Source organism: Catharus ustulatus, chromosome 1, assembly GCF_009819885.2.
Source record: "Catharus ustulatus isolate bCatUst1 chromosome 1, bCatUst1.pri.v2, whole genome shotgun sequence".
In the NCBI taxonomy this organism is placed as follows: Eukaryota; Metazoa; Chordata; class Aves; order Passeriformes; family Turdidae; genus Catharus; species Catharus ustulatus.
The window spans coordinates 70,243,708-70,264,781 of record NC_046221.1 but is presented as its reverse complement, the minus strand read 5'-3'; the positions used below and the strand labels follow the sequence as shown (position 1 = coordinate 70,264,781).

The 21,074-nt window shown below is 42.8% G+C and overlaps 1 protein-coding gene across 2 annotated transcripts in view; it reads left to right on the top strand.

Annotated features, from left to right (window-relative positions):
• The window catches only part of RREB1 (ras responsive element binding protein 1), a 122,239-nt gene that overhangs the window by 41,298 nt on the left and 59,867 nt on the right, over positions 1–21,074 (top strand). The window contains exons 1-5 of one of the 2 annotated variants that reach the window (XM_033051097.1): positions 891–958; positions 2,455–2,824; positions 13,608–13,727; positions 15,072–15,274; positions 20,167–20,256. In XM_033051097.1, the coding sequence (XP_032906988.1) occupies positions 2,794–2,824; positions 13,608–13,727; positions 15,072–15,274; positions 20,167–20,256 (444 nt within the window). In that variant the 5' untranslated portion in view covers positions 891–958; positions 2,455–2,793. Of the gene's footprint in view, positions 1–890; positions 959–2,454; positions 2,825–13,607; positions 13,728–15,071; positions 15,275–20,166; positions 20,257–21,074 lie in introns of those variants that run through there. The other variant, XM_033051088.1, reaches the window with a different exon arrangement.

The following is a 21,074-nucleotide window of genomic DNA, read 5'->3' as shown; positions in this document are numbered from 1 at the left end:
AAGCATTCCTTCATATTTTAAGCCGTCAAAGTACTTTGAAATACATTGAGCCTGATGTAAGTTAGGAACAGCACCATCAGGATGTGTTGGAGCCTTTACATCAGTTGGCAGGCAAAAGATGAATTTGTCCCTCTGCTTCATCAGAGATAAAGATTTAACATGGGTAGGACTGTGATATGCATAGTTGCCTCACCACAAGCCCCACAGCAGGCAGGAGCTTCCCAGAACATTTTTTTTAGGACCGAGGCACGTAATGATGGGTCTGCTGCTGACTGGGGGTCCCATTCTAAAATTCAGTCAGCATTCAGCCATATACAGCATTTCCAGGTCCCACTTTCTGCAGTTTATCCTTGGCTAGGGACTATTTTAACAATGAGGAAGAGAATTTAAATGAATGAGTTTGCTAGTTCAAGTCTTCTAATCAGTATTTACTGTATTCCTCCCCTCCATCCCTCCTCCTTTTTTCCTGCATCATAGCACTGGTGTCTTGGGAAAGAAAATGCTTCAGAGCATTTGTTACCAATTTAGCAGCAAGTACGTGCTCAAATTTGGGATTTTTGAGATCTGTGTGTGCCATATGTAGGCAAAATGTAGTACTTGCAAGTTCCAGTAGAAGGGAATAAACACAAATTTGCTGTTCTGCAGATAGTGTTTCTTTAATCTAATGAGCCTTACATTTGTGCAGCCTTTTTGTTTTGGTAAGACGGTTAACCGTCCTCCCTGGGGTGCCTAATTGCTTATCATGAACTAATCAGTCCCCTGGGTATATGAAGGGATGAAACACTGCCAAGATAGAGCCTGTGACTTCCCCCAGAGGTGTGATAACCCTCCCAATTACCCCACCCTTCAGGGAGCTTGCTTATTGCTATTTTAGAGGCCTTGTTACTTCAGAAATAGTCCATGTTTGGAGATTTTAGGAAGTTTAAAGGGGTATATTAACTGAGAATCCTTTGAACCTGTAAGCTCTCATATTTTTTATGTCGAATTTGTATTGAATATTGTTTCAAGATTGATGTGAGAATGCTGAACATGTTTCTGTTTATGAAAGTGCCTACCTTCACAGCCCCCGTGGCCTGCCAGACCCTAATAGATAAGGAAAGGGCCAGTTTCTGTCTACAGCTGTTAGTAGATAGGGATAGCAAAATCTTCTAGCTTCAGAAACCCCATTTGAAGTTCACATGAAGAAATGAGTGAAACAAATCTGGTGGTGACTCTCTTCTAATTTTTGGTAGAATGATAGTTGCATGTTACTATTTGTGAAATGAGTGCATAGGTTAAGAAAACTTTTTCACCTTACAGTAAAAATAATTCATTTAACTAGTGGGTTTGCTTGCATTCTCCCTTCAGTTTCCTGTTTTAACTCATTCATAACACATGCTTGTCTGCTGTACAGGTTGACATGGCTACTGATTGTCTGAATTCTTCTCTTGTATCTTTTTGTATTGAATGGTTGAGTTCCATGAGGCATATAAAGCTTGCTACGAAACAGTAGTGTTTGAACTGGAAGTGGAAAACAGCTCATGCACCTAGCATCTGAGTAAAAGTATGAGTTTTCATATTAAGGTTTCTTTGTCCTTTACTTTTGCTCTGAATGAACGCATTTTTTGTGCGAAATCTGGAGGATTGAATCTGTCAGTTGGTTAAAAATAACAGTTTTTTCCTTGAAAGAGTTGCAACCTAATCAATTAATAATATCAGATTTTTTTTTTCCTTGTGGTTCTTCTAAAATACTTAAGGTTTTCTTCACTTCTGGTTGAAGAGTATATTCTAAGTGACCTTAGCAAAATCCATGTAAATAAAAATACTGTTATAGTGTGTACTGGCTTAAAACTTTAAAGCAAGGTGATTTCATGCTTAGAATTAAAAGAAGGTGGCTGTGTGGGTGTGTATGTTTATATGCCTGAGAAAATGTAAATGTGGAAGCATCACTCCTCAAAAGAAGTGTGACTTTCAGTATTGTAGGTCTGACTATGATATTTCAATGTTGCTTTGCTATGTGTGCATGTATGAAAGTGATTAGTCAAGTTTCCACTGGCAAACTCTTGCTGTCCTCCTGCAGAAATTGGGATGGGTGCACAGGCCACTTGATCACTTTTTGTTGCTGTTGTTCATTTTTCTCTATTTGCAACTACTAATTTACTCAGAACTAGGTTGAACCTATACACAGTTCATACGAGTTTGTTTCAGGCTAATGTTTTTGTTAAATATGTATCAATGGAGTCAGCAGAAGGAAATGAATTTCCCTTTTCGTATGTGAATTGTTTCAAGAATTGTCTGTATCATCTGTTTCATGGAAATGTGTGAAGCACTAGCAGTAGAATTGGTTTTTTTGAAGGAGAGGGTGGTTTTGGACTAGCAGCAGACATTTTTGGCTGGAGGAATAGCAACTTGAAACTTCACTTACTGAAGAAACCTGTTCACAATTTTGTCTGTTTTTTTTTTTTTTTTCCCCAGCGTTCCTGAAATAAACTTCCTGCAATTCTTTGCAGTGTGCAGGTGTCCAGACTCCCCTTTACTCATGGTCGCCTGTGAAACCCGTCAGGCAACTGAAGGCTGTACCTAAAATTCTGCTGGCAGTGCAGCACACTGCAGTGGCCTTGATATAGTTACGGTGGACACCTTGTGCAGCCACAGCTGTAGCATCCCCTCGTAGTCCGAACAACTGAGTATTGCGGTCCAGGAGTCTACACGTGTGGAGGACTGCCTGGAATAGAAAAAGGAAAGCTGCAGAGATTGTAAGCTGCTGCTTGATCCGTGTGGCTGTTGTGCCGAGGAACATCAAAACTTTGCTGGATGGATCCGACAGCTCGTTGCAAAGTAGAGGGTCAGTCTTGCTGGTTATTTGCAGTTATTAACCTTAGTGGATTTTAAATTTTTTTTGTTTCCTTTGTTTTTATATTTTTCTCTGTATGCCTAAGAGGATTGTGGCCTTGCAACCAGAATGCTCATGTTCAGGAAACTTAAGGCTGTTCCTACTGAAGGGCTTTGAAGATCAGCAGGCATTTCCTCCAGGGTTTACAGCATTGTTGGAGGAAACATTCCCTGCAGAAGTCTTCAGGTCTATCCGCCCGACTTTGGTCATTTCTTACCTCACCAGCACGTGGATTATGCTGTTTGCAGACTGTCTAAGCTGCACGATGACCTTCGTGGATTCCTCATGAGCTTTTACAAGGCCAGGCCAGTGTACTTTGTAAAATCCTTTAGAAATGCCTGCTAGGCTTTTAAAGTCCCAGAGTACAGACTATACTACAAGAAACTTGGAAGGTCAGCCACTAAATGTGGTTGTGGATGAAGGGGGATTTGTGTGCGTGTGTGTGTGTGTGTGTGTGTGTATGCAGTTCTTGTTTTGGAAATACATATTTTTTCAGGTCAGATAGAGATATATTGTTCTTGAGAAGGCTTTTTGTACTCTCTGAGGGAGTACAAAAGCTGAGGGACTTCTGAATTCCACAAGAAATTAATTAACAAGATCCCTATGCCCTTTCTTAGAATGCATGTTGCAGTTTATGAAAATGAACAGATGCTGTTTCATTTTGTCAGTGTGCTGGAAGCACCTCCCACAGGTTACTTGCATTGTGTGTACTTTAAAATAGAAAGAAAACTCATACTGAAGAGTACCACTAGCAAGTAACTCTGCTGTTTAAAATTTTCCAAGTGACTTTCCTGTGCAGATCTCAACTTGGAGAGGCTTGGCAGCACTATCTATTGCTGTAATCAATTTACCTAACTAAACCAAGAAAGAAACTTTGTCTTTCAGAATTTGGGGCTCTGCAAACAAGCCCAAAGGCTACTGGCCAGCTGGTCTAAGCCAGTGGGTGTGCTCACAAAACTCATGGCACCTTGTTCATAGGTGGTGGGAGAGAGCTATTTTTCTGAAGGCTGGATTTCTCCTTCACCTGGATGAAGCAGTAAACTTCAGTCTGAGTGATCTTTGGTACTTTAGCATCTGTGGCAAATACATGCTCAAATAACCCCCGGTAAAATTAAAACTGCTAGTTTGTATCTTTTAACTCTGGCTCACAATACTGGGAGAATGTCAACTGATGGTTGTCTAATATGGTTGCTTAATATCACATGGAGATTATGTAGTTGGTTTATATCTGTTCCTGGTCCTTAGCCACTGTAGGATTTGGTTGAGTTGAGATCTGCTTGTTCCTCTTATGGTGGGGGGCAGATGTTGGCTTTGGCTTGTGGGCCTGCAGACTCTGCTTGGCTTGGAGATACAAGCTCGGCAGGAGTGCTACCAGTTACCTTACTCATGAAAAAGCTGTGTAGGCCTTAGGATATTGCAGTTGGAGGCTGACATTACAAGTGCCTCCTGGGGTGGATGGGAGATGGAGAGCTGTACAGCATGCTTCTGAGCCTCTTTGCTCCAGCATCTCTCTCTGTCTCTTCCATGTGGCCTGTGCTCTCTCCTCTGAAAATCTCAAGCTAAAACTACCTAATTTAAAATAGGTTTCAGGAGGAAGGGATAGGGATTTGATTTTGTGCTTCTAAACTTTTTTAATTATCTTGGTTATAGATTGTTGTTGTTTGGATGATGTGATAAGGGGAATAGTTTCTGTGCTGACCAGAAGCAGAATACAGGAAGATATGATGTTAACAAGGTGGGGGAGAAAAGGAGGTGTTTGTTTAAAAAAAGCCTAGTCACTAAAGCCTGTGGGGCAGAGGAACCCTGCTGATTACACAGATGAAACAGTCTGCCTCTTTCCTAACTTTAGAGGAGTGGAGCTTTGTAATAAATGGCTGCCATGTGGCAGCTGTCTCCCAGCTTCGTGAGCCTGGCAGTAGTTAATCCTGTCAGCAAGTCATGCTCCCTGGAAAAGAGGAGTGAGAAGAGCTTCAAACTCTTGAATCATTCTATCTGCAAAATATTTGCATGTTGAATGTCTTTCTGCTTAAAACAAGTTTGGTAATTTAATGTAGGTTTCCATCTTTAAGTAACATTAAAGTGCAGCTGTGTTGGCTTTTAAATAAAATGTTAGAAACGTGCTGAGATATTGTAATTCTTTTCTCTCTTTAAAAAAAGTCATTTTAGTTTTGGAAGGTATATGTTCCAGAGTACAAAATGTACTGTGTAGAGAAGGGACATTGTGTTGCTATCCCTGTGTGTTAAAAAATTACAGGTTGAACATTTGTGATAATGGTTATCCTTAAAAGCTTGAGGCTTTAAAATTAATCTGTTCAGTTTGCTTTTTGTATTTTGCTGAGCATGTAATGTGTCTGTCCTTTATCCAAAAATCAAAAAATTAGAATTTTGACTTTAAAAATTTGAGATTTTGTGAAGTAATGTAGCACCATGAGATTTTACAGGCTCGTGATAAAATCTTGATGGTTGACAACACTACCAACAGGAAATGGGTTTAAATCCCTGTAATTTCTACTTTTCCTTTTCTCTTTTTGCTGTGTTATCTTGTGAAGCATAAAATTTTTTGGAAAGCTACCTGTTACAGTGCTCCAAGAAGAGAGTGTGCTGGCATTTCCTGCAAAGACAGTGTGCTTGGGCTGCAAAGGATGAGTTGGGAGCTCTGCAATAAGCGAACTGATGTTCTCACTCTTGGGCTTGCCTGTGTTTGCTAGCATATGGATGCAGTTAGAGTGGTGAAACACCATGTGGGACATAGCTACTCCAAGAGGAGTCTTTTCCTGGAGCTTTTTGTAGCTTATCCTATTTTCAGAATGATTTTTGTAAAATTGCCTGTGCATTCAGTTCCTCTGTGAAACTCTTCAAATGCTCATCTTAGAGGAAGAGAATTGCAACCAGAGCACTGCACAAGAAGCAGGGCACTAGCACAGGAAATTTTCTGTATCTTTCTCAGGGTGATTCATCATGCCTCTGTCAACCCTGCTGAACCTGTCCTGCACACACACAGGCAGCTCTGGCTATATGTGAAGAGCAAGTGTTAAGGGGGTGAATTGTTTGCTTGTTTCTCTCTGCAGAGATTTGTTTTAAACCTTCACCTCGAGTGCTGGCTCCGAAGCTGCTCTTGGCTGAGCTGCTGGCCATCAGGGTGAGGGACAGAGATGGGGACAGGGACAGACCCTCCTTCCCTCCCTCCCCACCTCCCTCCCTCCCCAACAGCTGCAGGCACCAATTGCCAGGGAGCAGCCTGGCCGCATGGTTTCGTGGCTTTCTTCCTCTTGTTACTAATGTGCCTCCTTGTTCCGTGATGCTGTGCAGAGGAACAAGCAGACGGATTGTCTCCTCCCAGGGTGAGTGCCCAGGCATCTGCACAGCCAGTTGGTATGGCACAGGAGCCCCTGTTTTTTCAGTGACACCAGGGGCTATTGATGGCAGGCTGGGGCTGTGCTGCTGCTGCAGCACAGATGCTTGCTCTTGGCCCACCTTAAAAGGACAAGATATCCCGTGGTTTAGACTGGCCATATATTGTCAGGGATGTCAGCATCTCCGTCACAGCTACCCAGCTGAGCCCAGCGTCCCGCTTTGCCCGCCCTGCGTGCCTGCAGCCTCTCCTCGGTCAGAGCTGAGGGGTGCTGTAACTCGGAGTATTTGAAGGGGAGGTCTCTTTTCTTCTCTGTTACTCAGAAATGTTTTCCATCTGGCTCTCTCTAATGCAATGCGTCTAGCTCACCCATTGGGGTCTCAGACAAATATCTCATGCCCTCAGCACAGCATTTGCTTAGGCACACAGGTGATGGGACATTAACCTATAGCTCTCCCCACATCCCCTCTAGGGTTTTAAGTCAAGTGGGTTTGTCAGGGCAACGTGAAAATGAAAAAAAAAAAACCCAAGCAAAACCACACAAAGCTATGTTTTGATTGTTTCCTCATTATGCAATCCTTCATCCCTTCTTGCTTGTCTGAGATAGCAGCAGCAGCAGGAGATGAGGTTTTTGTCTCCCAGGGCTGTGCTTCCCCAGGATTGCTGGGGCTTCCCTTGGACAGGTGCAGCTCCCTTTCCTTGGCCTGTTGGGCATGGATACTCCACGCACAGTGGGGTTGGCCACTGATCCTTGCCTCAGCTTCCCCCTGCCCCTCTGCTCTCTTGCCTCGTCCTGGCCTCCTTCAGGGCATGTGGGCAATGTTTTTGGCAGGCAGTGTGATGCCACTTGCCTGACCTGTCCTGCCTTTGCAAAATACTTCCGTCCCGCCTTCAAGGGCCCACTCCCTCCAGTCTCTGGCTCTGCTCTGGACTCCCACCCTCTGCCACACCATGTTCCAGTCAGATGGAAGCGTCCCCTTTCCCAGTCGGATGCAAGCCAGCCCTGGCTTGAGTGAGAAATGCAGCAACCAGACCAGGGAAGACTGATACTGTGGGGAGAGACCCCAGGCCTTGTCCCAAGGAGTGCTGCCCTGTTGCAGCCAGTGCCAGCCCAAGGGAACGTGAAGGGACTTTCTCGGGTTGCCACTTCATCTAAGGCAAATAAACGGGAGTTAAAGCCAAGAAACACATCGACTTCCTGGAACTCTGTGAGCCGTCCGCACAGCTGTCCCCACTCCCCGAACACATGCAAAGCAGAGCTTATAAGGACAGACAGTATTGCTTTTGTGTCCTTCCTCAGCCAGTGGGGAGGGCGCAGGGGAGGGGATGTGCTGGGTAAAGCCCAAGGCGTGTCTTGTTCCGTGTTCCCCCTGCGTTGCTGTGATTCTCAGTGACTGGGGGAAGCCAGACTCCTTCCCACTGGCCTCCTCACAGCTGTGCAGGCAGGCAGGGATGAGGATGGAGGGATGTTTGCAGTTGTCAACATGGGAAGGAATGGACAGATGTCTGCTTAGAGCCACTTGTTTTACTCTCCTGTTGCCCTGACTTTATTTTATTGCCTAAATGTGATGTTCATGGTCTCGAGTTTGTTAAACTGTCTTCAAATCTCAGTATCCTTTTTGCTTGAGCAAGCTCTTGAAGCTAACTGCAGTTTTGTGGCAAAGGCTTCCTGGAGGGCTAGGTACTCACCAACAAGCTGATCCAAACAGCAGAGATGAGGAGCAGTTCACAGACAAAACTCTTTGGTCCGGGGAAAGAATGCTAAGGTATTAAGAAAGGATTGTCAGCTGCTCACGAATTTTGAGACTAAATGCAGCCATAGGTTATTGCTTTTCTTGCAGTGCTGTGTGTTCTGTGTGGCACTGCTGTCCCCGAAAAGGGCAGTGCTGGTCAGGAACTCAGTGCAGGCTCAGATCAGACTCTATGAGGAGATTACCAAGTGTGCTGGGCTTTCCTGTTGGGAGCCAGGGGGCCTTCAGGTTTCGCTTTCACTCTTGTTGCCGGAGCAGCTTTTGCCTGAGTTCTCTTTTCTAGCCTAGCACGACCACAGGCTCCTGTGTGAGGGCTGTTCCCACAGCACACAGTGCTTGCAAAAGGTGCAAACATGGCTTCCCTCTTCAAGTTAGCAATTGGAGCACAGGGCCAAGAGGATGGGCATGAATTCATTTTGTATTAAGGCTGCCCAGCAGCTGTGTGCATTGCTGTAAACCAGTAGGACCGTAAAGGTGAATTTCACCCAGGAAACCCCTGCTTTGCCCCTATGGTGTCTCATTGTTGTATTAGTACAACTTCCTTGTTTTCAGTGTATTGCACCAACGTAATGCCAGAGCATCATGGTGATTCAGAGCTTTTCACTAAAGGCATTAGCTAAGTTCAAATTCTGGTATGCTTTATGGAGAGAAGCTTCTGGTCATCTGAGCCAAAGTCCTGAAGAGCATTACTAGCCATAAGTTACCACAAAGGGATTTTCAAAAGCTACATAAAAACTAAACGTGCACATGTATCCCATCATGCTAGCAAGGAAATAAAACAGGAGGAGAAAATATGTTTGAATATTTAAAATTTAGCCTGTTAGGTGTTATAGCAACAGCATGCAAAATAGCCTGGAAATACAGGGATCATCTTGTTCTTGTTTAGCGCTTCTTTCCCTGTCCCACTACCACCAGAAGATGGTCCATAACTTGGTTTTAAGGTGTGTCCACGAGCATTTGGTTCACTTGTTTATTCCATGGCTGGGTGTATCTGTCTGTGTACAAGTTAGACATATGGATGTTGTAGACTCACAGGGTTATTTCAAGAGGCACTAACCTGCACTAACATAGGTAAAATGATTGTTTCACTAATAGCCCAGACAGTTTATAGAAAAAGAAGAGTCTGTCTTCTTTGGTACCCTTCAGTAGATGTTATTCCTTTCGGTTGATGTTTTTGTATTTGGTTTTGGTTTTTTTGTAGATGAAAATGTTACTGACAGGTATAAGTTCAAAAGCTTTGGGGTAGCATTTGTAGTTTTTACTGTTAAGTGAAAGAGCGGCCACCAGATACTCCCATGCCATTCTATTTCTATGCTTGTCTTCCTTTCCCCATGGGCTGTTCTGTACTGGTGCTCCAGCAGTGGTGACGGTGAGGTGACGCTCCCAGTGTAATTTTGTACTGCTGGGGTGCGGAGTCAGCACCAGCACTTCAGTAGCAAGGGCAGAGTTGGTATTAAAAAAGGTCAGTTGGGAAAACTTCGTTCATTTGGTTTTCTTTTGCCTTGAGGCAGTGCTTTGAATAGTGTTAACCCTTTTTTCTTCCCACACGATGCCTTTTCACCCTTTTTCCTTCTTGCCAGCTTTGATGGAAAGTTACATTCAAAAGGTAGTGCGGGTGATAGCGCGCATCTCTGTTGGGGTGGGAGTGACCATTTGTGCTTGGAAGCATTGCCGTGTGCTCTGGGAGCAAAATCCACTCCTCTGTGTAGAAGCTTAGTAGGAGATCAGTGCATCAGAAGCAGTTTGGAGTGCAGTGTAGCAATTCTTAGGTATTATAATCTCAAGGGTAAAGAGTAAACTTTGTTTATTCAAATGTGTTATCTCTCTTTGAAGTTCTGTTCTTGTCTAAATTTGTATACTAGCAGGTCTGGCCTTCATTTAAATGATCCTTGGGTTTTTTTCGTGCCACTTAGAAAAAAACAGTGGGAAAGCCTTGACTGAGCTAATAGTGTTGCTAAGATGGAAATGATGAAGAAGGCTCAGGATTTCTGTCTGGACCTCATGGGAAAAAGTGGTTTGAAATGCAGAGTGTGGGGGGGGTGAACGTTCCTAACCTGTTACTTCCCTATTTCTTCTCCCCTACTGTGTTCTGTACTAAATACTACAGTATGTTTAATGAAACCAATAAAACTATTTGGCCAAGAGTGTTAATCTTTCCCTGGCCCAATTAGTGCATGGCTTCTGCTTTTAAGGTTAATGTGGATTTTTTTCGGAAGGCAGAACAATAAGCAGCTTTGTGCTATGTGTACCAGGTTTTCCCCCTTGCCTGTATTGTGCATTTCTTCCTATCTATTCCAAAGGGAGAGCTCATGTGCAAAGACAGTGGAGCAATCTGGAGCAGAGACTTGTACCAGCTCCCAGGGGCCAGGACGTGCTGCTCTGTACATGTGTAGCTGCCTCTCAGTTGCAAGTCAAGTGACTGTGACTCTGAAGACTCATCATTTTTCATCCTTTCTTCTTCCTTCTCTTGTGGCCTGTGTTCTCCTTTTTGCTTCATCTGTGATGCTCTTCATCAGAAGGAGAAACAGCTGCAGCTGTTTAGAGTGGTCTTAAAACAAACAAACAAAATCCCCAAATAAATACACATAAGCAAAGCGGGGGGGGGTAACTGTTGGTGGGCTCAGCTTTAACATAGTGTGGAGTCACACTTTATCCCAAAGGAGGAAACAGGTCTAGCAAGTGTCTTCCTGTACAGACTGAATGGGAAGCAACAAGGTTTTTTTCTTTTTTTTTTTGGTAAGCTCTGCTTTTACAGTGTCTCTCATATTAGCTGGTTGTGTGGGGCATTAGGGGTGGGCCTCTGTCAGAAGCAGGAGCCATCGGCCCATCAGGGCTCTCTGTGGGATGGAAGTTGCCCCAGTTTCATGTTGTCAGCAACCTCATCAAGTCGAAGGAATACGTTCCTGCAGAAAAGACAGGTCTCTTGGTGTGGCCATGCAGAGAGGGCTGCATTGTCTTGTTTGGTCCTGTCCCCGCTACCATTTGTCAGCACTCTTGCTTAGTCACTTGCTCTCTGCTTTTCCTCCTTTTCACACAGGATGAATGTGACACTGGGGGGTTTCTTCAAAGCAGAAGATGACTTGAATGCTTGTGACCACTTCCCTGTTTCCTAGAGGCTTTGGTCCAATGTTGAATGCAACCTGAGGCTGCACTGTTTCTCAGCTTATTTCCTGTTTTCCTTTTTCCTGGAGGTCTTTGTTTTCTTTTGGGGAGAGGGAGGAAGGAGGCTCTGTCAGCACAACGTCCACACCGGGGCATTTGGTGTGAGCTGGGAGGGTTTACAATCCTGAAGGCAGTATGGCTTAGGGCATCTGTGCTGGTTGCTGCCTGTCTGACTCCACGAGTTTCGTAGGTGCTGTGACAAAAAATCCCAACACTTCTCCATCCTCAGTGATGTATTTTTTTAAAGAGAAAAAAAACCAAAAAAAACCCAACCAGCCCAAAGCAAAAAAAAAAATAACAAGGCTGCAAGAGAAATCTCTCAGTATGTTCCTGCCTAAAGGCCCTCTGCCATGGGTTTTCCCACAGGAAGGAGTGATTTGGCCCAGCATTCTTATTGTTTCTATATCCTATTGCAAATAGAAAGTTATGCTTCTGAAATTTGTGTGTGCTGCTCATGCAGTTGTCTTTGTTTCAGTGGTGCATTTTTGTTTCATGCAAGAGTGGGAAATACATAGGTAAATAAAAGCATACAGCAGCAGTTCAGTTGCCATCTCTAGACTAATTTCAAATGGGAAATTTTTAATGTGCAGAAAATGGTTTTAAGGACAAGATCTGTGACTACATATATTTGCTTGCCTTTGGAGGAAGGTATTTGGATTCAGAAAAGAAAAACAACCATTGGCTCATAGAAACTATGAACGGCTGTAATAGTATAATGTGTAGTTTTCCTCCTAAAAAAAAAGCAAGTTTGCAGGTTTTTCTGAAACAGTAGGTAGGGTTTTTTAATGTTGCATATATGCCTGCCTGTTCTGCCCGCTCTCTCTGTGCATTTCTCATTTTCAGTGTTGCTAGAAGCAACACTAGGAATTCTGACTGTAGTTCTCTGGGAAGCTACTAAGCTGTCTTAAAGTTACCTTGGCAAACACAGGAGTCTTCACAGTTACACAACAGATTTTTTTTCCAGGGTGTATCAGTGGTGACATTAATGTGCTAGCTATTAACTGAAAGGGGAATGAATATGTGTATTTTGGAAGGAATTGTGTGTTTTGTTTGTTTAGGGTTTTTTTAAGGACTAAAGCACTTACTTTTTTTAACAGGAATTCCTCAAAATAGTTTAAACTGGTCCTTATTTTTGGTACTGCTAAGCAGATAGTGCAAGCAGTTTTAGATTTAGGCCAGTCCTGAAAATAATTCTGTTGCTTATTCTATTCAAAAGTAAGTCAACTACCATTTAAGTGATTAAAATAAGATGGGGGCAGGGAGAAAGAAATAATTATGTTGCTCTTGAATGACATGGACCTTTTTTTAAAACAAACAAAATAATAGTAAAGTTACAGCAGTTACAACAGTTAAAATAAAACCAAGCAAATAAATGGCTCCCATTATTACTGGAGAAAACACAGAAGGGTGCTCACCTTGGAGCAAGAAATCCCTGTGTTGCAGGCTCACTAGTATTTTCTATACAGGAAAGTACAAAAATAGTCAGGGAAAAGTTGAGTTGTTCAGGTTAGTCTGTTTTTCTGGTTTTGAAGGTGCAGATGGAAAGCAGTGTTTGTTAAAAGCCTGATGTTTTCCTGAGCCTCACACTACCGGGGCTTAGTCAGGTCCCAGGTTTTGTCTCTAGACTGCAGTGGCTTGCTGTGCCAGATCATCTGTGTGCCGCTCCTCAGAAGGTTGGCAGCTAAATGTAGGAAGGTTGAATCCACTGCTTTGTCTGGCATAGTGTGAAATGAGGAACCGTTTGACACAAGGTGGGCCCTTTCTTTTTGCCTGCCTGTTCTTAGGTGCTCCGGATTGTTGGCACTTGGGGATACATAGTCATTTATTGTTTTCAAATGCTGTTCAAACAGCATTTGAAGATATGTTGCATGACTGATTTGCATGTCATCCTTCAGAATGTCATTTTTTTAAAAGGGAGAAACACTGTCAACTGTGGTTTGAAGGCAATTGTCTCTGTTATCTTGATAAAGGGAAAACCTGTATTGAGGTGTACATCTGAGATGATGAAATGTGTGTTTGGTTTCATAATGACACATTTTGCTTGTAAGGTTATAATGGTGTATTTCTCTGTTAAAAACATCAGTAGTTTTCCATATTACAAATAACCTTTTTCAGAGGCTATAGCCATGAGTGCTGTGGGCAGAGAACTTCTGTTTCTCATGTGTTGATCATTCCCCATCACTTCTAAACTGATGTTTAACTGCCCTGTCATTCTCCAGAGAGAACAGGCACCCTTACTTAAACCCCAATGATAGCATGATAAGTTTGTGGTTTCAGAAAGGGGTGTGGAGGAATTCTGTTGGTACATACAGTGGTTACTTACATCTTCATTCACTGCTAGTGTGCTTCTGTCATCAGACCTATCTGGTAGTCAGGGGACCACTCAAAATAAAGGACTGTAGTCTTACTTTCTTAAAATGGCTTCCATAAAAGCTTACTCTCTTTCCATTTTTCTTTGTCTGTCATGTAGTGCTAGAGGGTGCTGCTGAAGAAGAGGCTGAAGAGCCAGACGCAACAATACAATCAACACTAAGTGAAGAGACCAGCAACCCAGAAGAGAGCCACAGTCAATCAGGGGAGAAAGATGAAGGTAATTGTTTCAACTAGCTCTGTGACTCTATAAATTAGGGAATTGATTAAGAATGTAGAAACATTTCTTACCCATCCACATACTTTATTGTGTGAAGAGTGTAAGATACATTGAGCAAAAGCACTGGTGCATACATTTCTTTTCCCATCCCTAGCTTTTATCTGTCTGAAAAGTATAAAATAGGTTGAACAGAAGCATGGGTACATAAATTCTCAACTACCACTGCAGGCTTCCAAACTAAGATTTTCTTGGCTCACAGTAACTTGGCATCACATAACTTAGCCTCAAAAAACCACCTGTTTATAATCCTCAAACTTATGTTCCAAAGACAGTGTTATGCAGAGATCAAATGTTCACAGACAAACGTGTTCCTCCTTGTTCACCCTCACATACTCTTCTGTTGCAGTGACTTTCTCACAACACACATTAAAATTCTGTGCTTTCCACCAGAGGTGATAAAGCAGTAGACTTGCAGGGTGTTCCTGTTTGTTAGGGAGACTACTTGAGGGGGAAAGGAGTGTTTAATTTGAAAGCATCTTCCTTTTCAAACTTGTAAAGAGGACAACAGAAGTTCTTTCCTGTGTGTTTGACATGTCTGAAACTCAGGATGAGATTTTAGGTATATTTTGATATCTGAGATAGGAGCATCCCTGCTACTTACTGCATGTGATGGTGAAGTTTGAACCTCAACAGCATTAGCTGTGATGTTAGTCATGTATGTAACACATATTCTGCATGGACTAGTATGGCATGGTATACCAAAAGCACATATGTGCCATCTGTGGCAGTAAAGAGGCAATAGGGTGATACAGGGTTTTGTTTTGGTTGGATTTTTTGCTACTTTGGCTAATTCTGCATACAGAGCTGGCATAAACCATGCTTAAAAGAGAACCCAGTACCCTACACTGTGTTACTAATGCTTTAATTGTGCAGTCTTGTTTAAAACACGCTGCCTGCTTGAATGGCCGTGCTTGCCAGAGTGTGCATTCGTCAGTACTGCTCTATTAATTAGTTCATAGTGATCACAAGGTACCACAAATAACACCATTTCACAGCAAGAGAGTGTAAAAGTGAATCACTCTGTAAGCTCCATATTGAATTAAAGTTGAAAATGAAGAAAATGGGAATGTCCTATGAGAAAAATGTACACTTTGTCCTATGCATTCCAATACGACAAGTTTGTCCTGTTATAAGAGCTCCAGTTACTATAGCCTGTTGATTGCGCTTCATGATGATCCAGCAGAGTGTGATGCGAGTTACAGGCAGCTGAAAATACTGTGGGTTGTTTGAGGTTTTTTAAGATGGCCTAGGAACTCCTATGTGTGTTTTTGTTTTTAATTCCAGAGAAGCAGCTGGAAAGCTTAAACAACTATAAGGCGTCACCAAGTTCACCAAACAGTTTGGACGGGGCAGACTTGTCCTCCATTGACGCCATGATGTCAGCAGTGATGAATGTGGGGAAGATTGCTGAAAATGGCGGGAATTCTCAAAATGTCAAATCCCCCTCAAAGTCTCCTGCACCAAATCGGATTGGCAGGAGGAACCAGGTATGTAAACCCAAATGTAGGAAGGGCAAAGGGGTGACAAGCAGCTGCTTGGAAAGTGATGAGATGTACAGTAATTTCACGATTACAAGCCGCACTGAGTATAAGCCACATCTCCGGGTACCGGCAGCATTTCATTCTTTGTCCATAAATAAGCCGCACCTGAGTATAAGCCGCTCTGTCGTTCGCAGCGAGGACCCGCGTGCAACAAAGTTGCCAAATAGTAACAGAATCGCAGGATGGCGGGGTTTACTGGCTCGGCCCTGCTCGGGGCGGCTGCCAGGGAGCGACCCTGGCCCCGCTCGCCGCAGCTGCCAGGAAGTGGGAGAGCGGTGTGCCCAGCCACCACTGCCGCCATGCTTACCGGGGCTGGGCAGTGCCACTACACTTGCTGGCACTGGGCAGCGCTGCTGCTGCACTTGTCGGGGGCGGGCAGCGCCGCTGCGCTTGCAGGCTCTCACTTCCGGGTTTGGAAATTTCCTAAATTTGTTAATATATTAGCCGCTCCGGAGTGTAAGGCCGCACTTCCGGGTTGGGAGCTAAATTTAAGTCAAAATGGTGCGGCTTGTAATTGTGAAATTACTGTAATTTATTCTTTGATTGTTTTGCCTTTTTTCACCTCAGCAGTTGTTTCTTGCCTCTGCAGTTGTTCTTCTGTGTATGTTTTCTGGTATCTCTCCAGACCATAATTTAGAAAACTGGGAATCAGCAGGGTCCACTTGCTTGGGCTGACACATTTGAGCATGAGCTCCAGTGCCATGCAGCAGTGAACTGGTCTAGCAGATGCTCCTAGCAGTGACAAAGTCGCCTAAGAATTGCCATTTTGTCGTGCTGCATCCTTTCTCCTGGCTGTTGTGTTCACATAATCTCATGAGGTGTGTAGCTGCCCTGCAGAAGATTCAAGTGATTTATGGTTAAAGGTGGTTCTGGAACAAAACATCAATCAGGATGCTCAGTTCATACCTGTAGTGTAAGGTGCCCTTAATTTCCTTGTCAATTAAAGCCTTAAAAGCTATTGCAGAATGCCTTGTATGAATTTTACAGAGTAAATATATGTAGCTTTTATCAGTTTTTTTCCATTTACCAGTTGATGGCACCAGCTGATAGCAATATTGATCTAAACAAGTGAAAGGAGAGAGTCATATCAGTTTAGCTGTAGTTATTTATATCTGTGTTTTTCTCCTGCTGGGCTAAGCTCCACCAAAGAAGGTGCTGCAGGATATTAAGAAAACCCCCAAATGCCTGTGGTGATTTGACTTCGGAGCTTGAAGTGAAGCACAGAGACTTTGTAAAGGAATCAAGATGTAACAGGGACCAGAAAGGTTGAGAGGCATGACTCATGTGATGTTCCTATAGTAGTTTATTAATAGCTTGCTGAGTAGCTGCCCAGTTGACAGACTTATGACATGTCTTGGATTTTTTAGCATGAAAGGAGTTAAAAGCCATTAGCTGTAAATGGACATCCTTAAATGAGGAATGGGCAGTATACAGACAGCTGTGTTTGTGGGATTCTGTTGTCTAGCACCTGGCTTTAAGGTTTATTTACAATGTTCTCACTTAGGGGCTGCCCTGGTTCCTTGATTTCATCATGTGAAGTGAGGCACTGGAGTCCAGACCAGTGTCAGGGCAGTGCTGTTACACAGCTGTCCACCGGTACACCATGTGGTCTGGCTTCAGGGAAGTTTATTAGTGTTGGTGACCTTTATTCCACCTGGTATTTCGGTGGGCATCGAATCAAAGGAAGCTCTAGAGTAAATGTGACAGGATTAAGAGGGATTCTTACAGCATAAAAATAAACAAATACATTGAAAACATAGTAAATAGCCTATTTGTCTTTAGGCTGAAAGATTGTTAAGGCCGTAGGGGCAAATGACTATGTTACTGAGAAAATAGCAGTGAGATGTGGAATATTAAGAGGGTATCAATCTTGTTAATAGGCTCTAATACAGTGAATTTCCACTTTCAGCATAGCAGAATGAAAGCACTGAATTGTTTTAGTGTGTAGCAGTGCAGGGATCTCAGATTCTGGTCAGAATATGCCCCTTATTATAATTTCAAGGATAATAACAGCTGATTTTCTAACTACTGTTTCCCATGAGTTGGCAGCGAAACATTTTGCCCTGAACCTTTGTCCCAAAGTCTATGGTCCTCTTCATAATGCCGACTTTATCTTGGCTGCCGTCTACCCGTAGTCTAACAAGCAGGTTCTCACATCAGCCTGTGTGTATTTTAACTTCTCATTTGCTTTGCTCTTGAAGAAAATAAAAAGTGTGACAGAGGTGTTTTTTGGGCTGGAGAAAAACAGACTTAATGCTCAACTCCAAGCATTTGCCATCAGTTGAATGCAGAGCTGTTGTGCCAGATTGACTTACTAAAGGGAGAGTAGCTGACAAATGAGCTGCTAATTTTATCTTTCAGTTCAAGAACTGTGTTTTCACCAACTTGGCTCTGGCGGGGTAGCTGAGTGCTGTGTTTTAAATTGCTGAATGTGGGTACTCTTACAGTAGGGATGCTAATGTTTTTTGGTCTGGATTGGGTTAGTCAGCTGATCTGCTTGAGCTGTGTTACGGTATGCAGCATGTAGCCTGTCTGACCACTGGAGAAAGTTTGGGTTTTAGTTAATAATAAACCCCAGATTCAATACTAATCAGCTCTGGCTGGGCTGTAGTGTGTTTCTGATCTTTGCTTCAAGGTGAACCAGTAATTACTCTATCTTCTGTTAATTTGCTGATTTGAAGAGAAGGCAGTCTGAAAAGCAGGCTTTATAATCATTGAGTGCATCATGTAGAACTGCAGCACTCGTTTAAAGAGGAGGGGGGCAAAAAATCAGTAGTGGGTTGATAATTTCACATAAATAGCCTGGGGATTAAACATCATCTAAACTGTCAGCACATATGCAGGGATTTTCCTCACAGCACAGTGTGTTTGTTCTCTCTCTTGAGCCAGCTTGTAACAGGGTGCAGTATGATTGGAGCTGAACATTACTCCACGGTCAGGTTGCATATAGTAGAATTAAAGTTGTATAAGTAGGATGGAATGAATGTTTGTGAATTACACGTTTGTATATAAAAAAAATGGGGGAGGGGCACTGCAATAATGCATTGTAACTTTCTCTGAGTGTTCAGACTTTATAATGGCAGCCTTTCTTGCTTTCTTTCTAATATTTTGCAAATGCTAGTACATTAGACCTCAGCCTGTGTGTGTGGCCTACAGTGGGATGTAGAGGCTGAAACGTGGTTGGAAAAAAACGTACAAGCAAAAGAGTGGAGAGAAGTGGGAGAACTTACTCCTTCCATTTTAGAAACAAAGTCTCAAAGCTTGTTTTCTTCAGGCAGAATCAGAAAATAGCTCTTCATCCATGTGTACAGGTCACAGAAGTTATTGCAAAATTATTATGGCCCTGTTTTTCAAAACAAAATGTAATATAGGGACTCTCTAGAACGGTTCCCCAAGTCATGCAGGAGGGGATATTGCTTTATTGAGACATGAAAAAGAACTCTCTCTAACAATGTTTCAGCATCTTGCCGTCCTAATGTGCCAGAGGATTTGTCACAGAGACTTGGGTTAGTCATTCTCAATGTTCTTTGTGAATGCTTGTGTCTGACAACTTGGAAAGGTTGCTTCTGAGTTGATGACTTTGGAATATCACTGGGAGAAGAGAGATGTGACATGCACAAACGAACTCATACCCATCAACCTGCAGCTAAAGAGCTGCTGAGAATGGGTTCTCTTTTCTGCTTGTTTTCAAGCTTTTACTAATGATACTTAAGAAAGCCAGCAAAGAACTTCAGTAGAAAATGTCACTTAGCACAAAAATTCTGCTTTTCCATTGGTCATGCAGAGATGGGTTTTGTATTGTCTTGTCACTAGAGGTGTGCATCATTCTAATGGAAACTGAGGTTTAATTGTGAATGCCAAATCATCTTCCTTCTAATACGGAGGCGTTGGTGCCATGCCTGGCTTCCTGGTGAGGTTGTGAAAATGCCCTTTACATCATCCAGTAGCCATCCTTGTGGACAAATTGAGGCAAACAGCTTTGTTTCCTGCAAGAGTGCCATTTCTTCCCTGGCTGGAAGAGTGGTGGCTTTGCTCAGTGTCTCAAGGGCATACTTAAATCAGGTTGAGCTCTCTGGTCGGCTTCATTGTTTATACTTGTGGTTTGACCATGGTTACTCCTAATTCTCACCTGGGTGGAGAATGGCAGGGTTCATAATGTATTCCTTTGGAGTCACGTACACTTGGGCATTGTCACCTCTTTCTCCCTATGATCTCATCAGATATTGCGAGCTTCAGAAGGGTGGGGCCTGGCTGGTGTGCCTGGATGGGATGCTTCCAGCAGAAACACAGGATGCTAAAGGAAATGGTGCTGATGATTCAGTAAATGCCACTCTTCCTTCTGAGTCAGCCATGAAGCAGAAAATATGGCCCCTACAAAAGGGCACCAAGATAGTGCTTTGCTGTCAAGATGGGGTGGAAAATCTGAAGTTCTGACAACTTGTGCTATTAAAAATCTTTGGGAAGAATAATGATGTTTGCCCATATATTCTGACAATGTTCCAGGAATTACTTTCTGGTCAGCTAAATTCCTCCTGGCAGTTTGAGCTCCTCGCAATTAACTTGCCTTCACTTCCTGTCCTAAACTGCTACTGCTGAGTATCAGTGTGCTGTTAAAACAGCTGCTGTACTTCTGTGGTAGTTGAAATGGCCCCTGTTTATAAATTCAGAAGTTTCTGAAACCTGCTTGAGGGATCTATCAGATGATAAGTTTATAAATGCAAGTTATTCTGTTATCAGTACTTGGGATGGATTATGTTTTTCCACCCTCATGACTGACAGCTTTTTAGTCCTTTTACACTGATATTCCTTGTGATTGTTTTTCTCTCTTTTGTCTACAGGAAACAAAAGAAGAGAAGTCTTCCTATACCTGTCCTCTGTGTGAAAAAATTTGCACTACACAGCACCAGCTAACTATGCACATTCGTCAGGTATGCAGTGTACCAGCTCTTGATTTCTTACTTTTATTAAAAGTGTTTCATTTGCCAGGTTGCATTTTGCAGTGGTGAAAAACAATTCCATGTGCAAGCCAATGAAATACTTCCATTGTTTTGCTTTTATTTTAGCCTTTCCTTTCATTTTCTTGAAAAAGCACACCCCACAAACCTAACCCCGAGGTGGATAATTTTCTTCCCTTCCTTGCCTGGCATTCCATCCCCCACCCAGTGGCTCAAACAAGGATGTGTGTCCTGTTCTGCATAGCTTAAGGTATCCTAAGGATCCGGAAAACCACTTCCATCATGAGGCCTAAGTCCTGTTTTATTATCTTGTTTGAGTACAGATCTTTTTACTGGTCATGCAAATAAAGAAGCAGGAAGACATAATTTTTAAATCAACTAGAAGAGCCTCTCAGTCCTTCACAGGATATAACAATTTTGGGAAGCTTTTTTTTTTTTTTTTAACTGGATAACTTTTTTTGTCAGCTACAGGCCTGTTCTTGCTCCTCCTGAAATACATGCATACTTAATAAGGAGGTTTGCCCTTTTCTCTAGCAGAAGGTTCTGCTTTGGATGCTAAGGTGTGGTTGATGACTGGCTTCACTAGATACTTACTACTTCAGCTTTTCCTCCTGTACTTTAACTGTTGCTTAATTTTTTTTCTTCTAGTATTTTTTTGGTTTTTTGGGGTTTTTTTTTGTATGTGAAGAAATCTTCAAGTCTATGAATGCAAGTAGGAAAGAGTGGTACATATAGCACACTAGCTGACAGCCATAACTTGACCTTGTAATGCATTCTTAAGGCCATAAAAG